This window comes from Montipora foliosa, chromosome 7, assembly GCF_036669935.1.
Source record: "Montipora foliosa isolate CH-2021 chromosome 7, ASM3666993v2, whole genome shotgun sequence".
Classification (NCBI taxonomy): Eukaryota; Metazoa; Cnidaria; class Anthozoa; order Scleractinia; family Acroporidae; genus Montipora; species Montipora foliosa.
This window is the reverse complement of record NC_090875.1, coordinates 24,874,144-24,881,643: the sequence shown is the minus strand read 5'-3', so window position 1 is coordinate 24,881,643 and position 7,500 is coordinate 24,874,144. Positions and strand designations below refer to the sequence as shown.

The 7,500-nt window shown below is 40.0% G+C and overlaps 2 protein-coding genes across 2 annotated transcripts in view; both read left to right on the top strand.

Annotated features, from left to right (window-relative positions):
• Positions 1-5,730, top strand: part of LOC138011524 (uncharacterized) — a 13,542-nt gene extending 7,812 nt beyond the window's left edge. Inside the window, exons 3-8 of the mRNA XM_068858569.1 lie at positions 162-330; positions 591-852; positions 3,537-3,764; positions 4,107-4,364; positions 4,762-4,962; positions 5,170-5,730. Coding sequence (XP_068714670.1) covers positions 162-330; positions 591-852; positions 3,537-3,764; positions 4,107-4,364; positions 4,762-4,962; positions 5,170-5,535 — 1,484 coding nt within the window. The 3' untranslated portion in view covers positions 5,536-5,730. The remainder of the gene's footprint in view (positions 1-161; positions 331-590; positions 853-3,536; positions 3,765-4,106; positions 4,365-4,761; positions 4,963-5,169) is intronic.
• A 135-nt stretch (positions 5,731-5,865) lies between these two features.
• Positions 5,866-7,500, top strand: part of LOC138011520 (fibronectin type III domain-containing protein-like) — a 30,687-nt gene continuing 29,052 nt past the window's right edge. Inside the window, exon 1 of the mRNA XM_068858563.1 lies at positions 5,866-6,586. Coding sequence (XP_068714664.1) covers positions 6,503-6,586 — 84 coding nt within the window. The 5' untranslated portion in view covers positions 5,866-6,502. The remainder of the gene's footprint in view (positions 6,587-7,500) is intronic.

Genomic DNA, 7,500 nt, shown 5'->3' with positions numbered 1-7,500 from the left:
CTTTACCGGCAACATATACGCAGCTTCGTTACCAGTCCATTTTAGCGGTCCGTATTGCAATGATTTCGGATCGTTCAGAGAACCAATCAGAATTCTCATTTTCATCTCGGACCGGTTTGCCGATATAATAATAGTGTATATTATTTTTCTCTTCATTTTAGGAATATACGATGAACGATTTGCCAAAGTTCTCCTACATTCAGGATTCTTCGAGCAATTGTCAGAAGATGATAACAAGACTTGGAGAGAGATCCATCTTTTAGACGTGACACCCTTTTTCAACCGATCGCTTGTACAAAATATCGCCAAACCGTTGCTTAACTTACTGGAGTATGTTTATTATATTCCTATCCATAATAATTACAGGTGACAGCCGTCCTTGAAAAGAAAAACTCCATGTTATTGTCAGATAGCCCCCACTTAAGGTCGAAAAAGTTCAGTTGTAGAAAGTTCAGACCAGAATCAGAGGGTATCAACTGAAACAGCAAGATTAGGCTGGCAAAATCACGAGGCTCGTGTCGGGGTTACCCCCGCGGAAACGACGATGACCTCAACAAACGAGACTAAAAATAATTCATTTTTCTCCAAAGGTATCTCGAAGACGAGCACTTTCAACACTGCCCAGATCAAAGAATTTTGAACGGTCTCGGTAAACTTCCACTTGGAGCTGTCTATTTTGATCATACTCAAAGGGACCCGAGTCAGGCTGCGACACACAAACTTCCCACTGGTGAACCTCTTAGCGGCCCTAAGACGTACGAGTCCCTGATGAGGTATTTTACTACTCTGGAAATCACACCACTTCAGTTGCGAGAAGAAGCGGTTAAGAGGCTTGATCAACTATATGAGGAGGTAAATAAATGTGCCGCTCCCTTTTATGAAGACTGAGACATTATTGAAATAGAGAGGTGTTCAAACGCGTCCAGTGTAAACCCGAGCCCTAAGTAATTGCTCTGTCTGATCGAAACAAGGTGACAAAAGTCAATTTATGCAAGCCTATGCAGGTTTATGCAAGCACAAAGGTGTCTAAAAGAGATAATTGCTTAAATTGTCCAGATAAGTGCGGGAAGCACTTCCCTCCTTCGATAGGATTACATTTGAAATACCAGAAACCCATAAGGGTTGAAACGTGTAACGCGCGTTCACAACTTCCGAATATTCAGTGCGAACTGATTGGTTGAATGTTTCAGTGCTAAGTACCATATTTGGAAACCCCTCGCTCTTGTTGTTCCAAATATGGTACTTAGCAAATTGAATATTCGGAAGCTTGTTTCCCAGCACACAAGGGGCCGTTACACGTTTCAAACCCTTATGGATTTCTGGAAATACTTAAAGAGCACGAAACTGCAGGGGTGGTTTCACGTTTGCTGGCTCCTCCCGCATTGGTTGAAGAGCATCTGATATTAAAGTTGATCACATTTCTCAGCCATTTTAAGCCATGTTGATCACCAAGAGTTCATGGGCTCTTGTAATCACAAATGTTACCTTCAGAACTCAACGAATTGTTTTGCGCCTTAACCGTTGTTTAACTAAGAAACTAAATATTTGAAGCAAGAGCCGATACAACGTAGATTTGATTTTAGTGGTGTACTATGTTTCGGCTTGCCAAACCAGCCTTCTTCAGGTACAATGAGAGTTTACATTGAATTGCTTGTATGTACATATATATATAGTAAATGGATGTTGACGTAATACTGGAAAAAATGTGATAAAACATGGCAGTTAAAACGATTTTGAATTCAATTACTAAGAGTAACGGAAAAATAACGGAAATCATTCTAAATAATAAACTGAAATCTAATACGTTTCTTCGCGGATATTAAGACCGTTGGGATCAATTGTCCTGCCTTTTGAAATTAACCATAACCCTAACCTGGCCTTACGGATCGAATCTCTGTTAGAAAATATTTTTTCGATAGGAATTAACTAAGACCTGGTGTTTGCGCGAGACACTACAACCTCGTTTTCAGAGTCTCTCTTTTCTGCCTCCTTTGTCGTAAGGAGGCAGAGAAGATAAAACCTGGGAACGAGGTTGGATACGCTATGGTATGAAGTACTGAGTTGCCCTATGGGATATGAACTATGGAGTATGATGAAGTATCCTGCCCTATGTTGCTGCGCGTAGATTTGCCAGAAAATCATGTCTTTATAGCAATATTCACAAAAATCTGACTAGATCCCCCGATTGCCAGACTTTAGTTTGCAGTAGTCGAGTCTAAGGAAAAAAAAATTGTGTAATGGCAACTTTATTCATTTAATTCAATGAAAGGGAAGGATACCAAAGGTTATCCTTATCGAGGGTATTCGCCCGCAGCCGGATTTAATTGACTGAGAATCGATTTTGATGAGGGAGGAAAACCGGAGTACCCGGAGATTAAACCTCAGAGTTACCTATAGATTGAGTAGACTGAAACTCAGTCTACATATGACCCGCGGCTAGGGTTGAACCCGGGTCACAGAGGTCGGAGGCGCAGTCGATGACCGCTAAACCACTCTGACTTCCCTTGGTAATAATGATAATAATGATAATGATAATGATAATAATAATGATAATGATAATGGTAATGAAAATGAAATGATAATGATAATGATAATAATGATAATGATAATGATAACGATAATGATGATGATAATAATATAATAATAATAATAATAATAATAATAATAATAATAATAATAATGATGAGCCCAAAGGGGCTCATCGGACAACTAAATATACTTGGAATGGCACATGACCTTGACTGCTGCTGCAAGAGGCATGCATACTGGGATCTAAAAACAAAATAATTATGCAAGACTGATTGTACGGCTGTGAGGATATATATTTTTTGTTTGACCAATATTTCGTCAGGCATGTTTTCGACTACTAAAGAGATGAGACAAATTCCACACTACATTGACTGTAACTCAAAAAATCTTATTTACAGGATACACTGTAGACGCTGCAACAAAACAAACAATACATAGGAGAGACAAAACGGAGACTTAAGGTGCGTTTACACGACAGAGGAAAAAAGACACTGGTCCGATAAAAAGTGGAACGGTTCCAATCATTTTTTGTAAAGGAACAGAAGAAGAAGAAGAAGTCGATCAGGCCGTGCCTGACGAAATATTGGTCAAACAAAAAATACATATCTTCACAGCCGTACAACCACCCTTTCATAATTATTTTGTTATTAGTCTAAATATTATTTGCTGGTTACATGTCCCAAGATCTGGCACTTGTAAGATTTGTTCAGCTGACCCTTGCATAAAAAAACTTCTGCGAAGAATCCTGGAAAGGGAATGAATTGAGGGATTGGGACATGAGATGAAAAAGAGGTCATTTGAGGCCGCGAGAAGTGGCCTGATGCCTTTGTTATTCCAGCCAAAGCTGGGTTGAAAAAATAAATTAATTAATTAATTAATAATAATAATAATAATAATAATAATAATAATAATAATAATCCGGAGTACCCGGAGAGAAGCCTCATGATGATGATGTTGAAGATGGTAACCATGACAATATCGATGATAATTTTGTTTCTTATATTTAGGCAGTGGATATTGCGAAGAGATATACCAGTCAGAACGTAAATACTACCGCAATCAGTAACTTCAAACTTGCCCTGCAGCATGCCAACATGTCTTTTAACATCGAAGCGTTTCCTAGGAACGAGAGTGACGAAAAAGCCTTTAGACTTTGTGTGGACGATAAAAGTGCACGGGCATATTGCCCCGAACGATGGAGAGCCATGCAGGACTGGATTGCCAACACTAAGAATGTGAGTATGACTAAACTTTGATTGAGGGTCTAATGGATAAAAATGGCCCACAAGGTTCTTCTAAGTATTGCAAGGGTTGTGCTAGATATATACACTCATCCAGGTTGAATTTTGACTGTGAAGAAAAAGTTGATTGTTCAGGGTGGGGAAAGAAATTCAGAGAAACATGAATTATGCTAAGGAATTTTAATTAATGTGACACCATTATCAAAATCAAGCGAATAGCAAAGAGGAACGCAGGGGAAACTTGGGTGTGTATTATATCTGACAGATCTATCTCTCTCTCTTTAATTAATGACTTGAAAAGGCAGTTTTGACCTCTTTTAATATTTATCTTTTTAGACCATGAGCAAGAACATCAGACCAATTCTTGACCCACTATTCTACGCTGACGGAGCTAAAAGGACAATACCTTCCTGTCCAATGGAAGTGGTCCCTTTTTATAATCCCTACACGAGTTTTCATGCCTATCATCCAGGCAGCAAGGACTGCAAAGTCAAGGCTACACAGGCATTGCCTTTTTTCCTTGACAAATTCGGGCCGAAATGGACTGAGTACACCACCACTGCGCATGAGCAATTACCAGGGCACCATCTAGAGGTCAGTTGTACTGAAAAGCCTCTTCCTAAATTACGTCATTCAGTCAGTGGGGACTAATCAAAGTTACGACTTATTTGACTTGCCAACAACTTTCTGTAACCAAGTAGTTCTTCAACTAGGATTGAATTTACCAGGACAACCCAGCCACTCTAACAATTCGCTTTTTCTCTCAGGCTTGTAACTAGACGTACGACTTGAGACGGTTAGTTCGAAACGACTCTTGACTGACGAGCTCTCTGCATCTCTTCCTGATGATAAAAAGGGCTCACATTCGTTTCCCGAGAGGCGCATGGATACAATTGCCGCGTTTAATGAGTTTATGTTGGCCATTTGTCTGTTTTTGGGTTACAGAAACACAATTGCAAACCAATACATTTAATGTTTCCCTTCATCGCAGGTTCAAAGTTTCGAAGAGCTTTTTCGAGATGATTGTAATGATGCGATTCATTGGCTGGCGAAACCCAACTTTTTTCCGGCCATGACAGATGGCTGGGCCGCTTATACCGAGGGGGAGTTGTTACCAAAAAGCACAAGACTTTACTTAAACATTCTTGACAAGAGCTTGCTACTGCAGAAATACGGCATGATATTTTATCAGGTAGGATGAATTATTTACAATTTGCAGGGGTTTTCGTTTAAAAAAAATGCTTCGTCTTGCTTCCTCCGAGTGTCGGTTCCACTGAACAGTAATCTCAAAACTGATTGATTCAAAGAAAAATTGGTATTTCCGCTGCTGTTGTCAAGATTCATGAAATTCAATCCAGTTTTGTTCAACGAATTTTTTTTTCCTTTTGTCCTTTGGCAGATTTTATATGCTGTACGAACCATTGTGGATATTGATCTTAATTGGAGAGGCGAAAACATCCAACAGGCGCAAAAATTGTACAACAAGTATGTCTGGCTAGGTGACCCAGACTTCGTTGAAAAGGATTTGGTGAGGTACTTCAGCTTTCCCGGTATTGCGACGAGTTACGTGATTGGTCAATTGAACATCGTGCGCATAAGAGACCTGGTAAAGACAGAGCTGGGTCAGGATTTTTCGTTGAAAGATTTTCATTACGAGCTCCTTCGCCAAGGGGAGTATCCGCTGCCCTATCTGGAAGAGAACATGAAGGCTTACATTGCTTGTCGGAAGAATTCGACCCAAGTCGGCTGTGAAGAGTTTTTCTAATCATCCTAAATGTCAAATTAATTGAATCCAGTGCGGTGCTGTTACATCAATGTATTCATGCTGTGATGCGCTGGAATATAAATGTCGTACAAGCTCTCCAGTTTTATGTCATGCCTCTTGTTAGGGTATTAGGTGTGCACGGGAACGAGATAATTTATTGACTTGAAAATAAACGTGTGCCCTATTTCCCTTCGATTCCTGTACTAACTGTTCCTATGTATGAGCCTTTTGCCTGGGTGACTGTCGTGTCTGTCGTCCCTCGTCTAACTTCTTTGACGGTCGAACAAGGTCAATGTTCACTGTTCTGTGGGTGATCGTTTAACCAGCAAGGTTATGATTCTATTACCTTTCATCGTTGTTTCGCAGAGCGATAACTGAACTGTTAACTCTGAGGGAAAAAAAGTCCTGTGGTGTTATTATTGAACGTAAATGGCGGAAATCAACGCCTCACGATTTGACTTTGACCTGTCACGCCCAGCTGTTATTGGTGAAGTGTGGGACTGTTGCCAGCTTTCGCAAGGTGGTCTTTTTTCGAATTTGGCGATGAAACTGTAAACCTTATATAACATTTCAAAATGAAAGCTGCCTAGCATTATTTACGTGTGATGTGACACACGTGAATCGTTTCTCGAACGTGAACCTCAGGTTAACTTACTTCTGGAAGATAACACGTCTACGTTCAAGTTTGCTCTCAAACTTGTGCTCATATTATTTGTCTTTGGGGGCCTTCTAAAGCAAACGCCTCAGGCATGAAGACCATAAAACATTGCGAGAACGGCGGGTCTCCTTTACCAATGCTTTGTTTATGTTACGGTACTTAGTAAACTTATTGGCAGTATCGTTTGAGACAAAGCAGTCTTCTTTCAACTGAATCCTATCAATACCGTGATCTTGTCAAAACATTGTTTCAGACATTTTTCGCACAGCACGCAAATTATGTTTATAATGAACTTCCCGCATCTGTTCGATGCTTCATATCTTCGGACGCTCTCCAATACTTCAGTCCCCGGCCAATCACTCGAAGGCGTATTACTGGCGTAGAATTTTCAAGGTAAGAAAAAAAATCCGAATTCATACAACCTTAAAAATTCTTACCGTTCAACACGCGCATTCTTTGTACGAATGAGTACAATGACTCTATGGCATTTTTAAACACGCGCTTGTTTTGGTTTGAAACTATTGATCACGCGACCGTTCCTTGGGAAAAACAGAGGATGAGTGATTCTAGACTCATTATGTCTTCTAAAGGTTTTTTTAACGCGTTTCCTAACACCTACTGAACTCAGCAGCCGCGCTGTAGCTTCATGGTAGGTGGGATTGCGTTTGTACAAACATCACAGTTCAAGAGTGTGATAAAACGCAGATTTCCACTGATGGCGGAATAATAACTCCGACGTTTGTATTTGATTTGAAACCTGACTCACTGTTATGAAGCATTTTTTCGTGAAGGTACCACCAAATTTCTTTCCTTTTTTCAGTTCAATTTTCCTATAACATTGCATTTAAAGCCACCGCACACTTTTGTTGACTGTGTAGATTATTTTTTAAGCGAACGTCCTTGTTTGGGGCGAATTAAGTAAGCCTTCGAACTTCCCATAATATACATTCTGGTCCCTTCTGTACCTTAAATTTGAAAGTAAATACGATGATTTGTCAACATCATAACAGTATTTTATTGCCGTGTCTGGCCTTCGTACCGGCTACCTCACAACCCGAACGTTCATCTCTTTATGGGTGAATTAGTGTTTATATTTTGGAACCTTTTCGGCTCAGAGTCATGGGAAGGCCAGTTCCTTGAGTTTGTGTTAAGAGCCATTGATCGAGGTTTTCAATCTCTGGGCATACCTGTTATTTTTATTTTATTTTATCGTATTTATTATGTTTTCCGTACCACTCGCCTGCGATCTCATCTGTTGGTTTTTGAGGAGAGGAGAGAAGAAACAAACTCATCCCACATTCGACGCC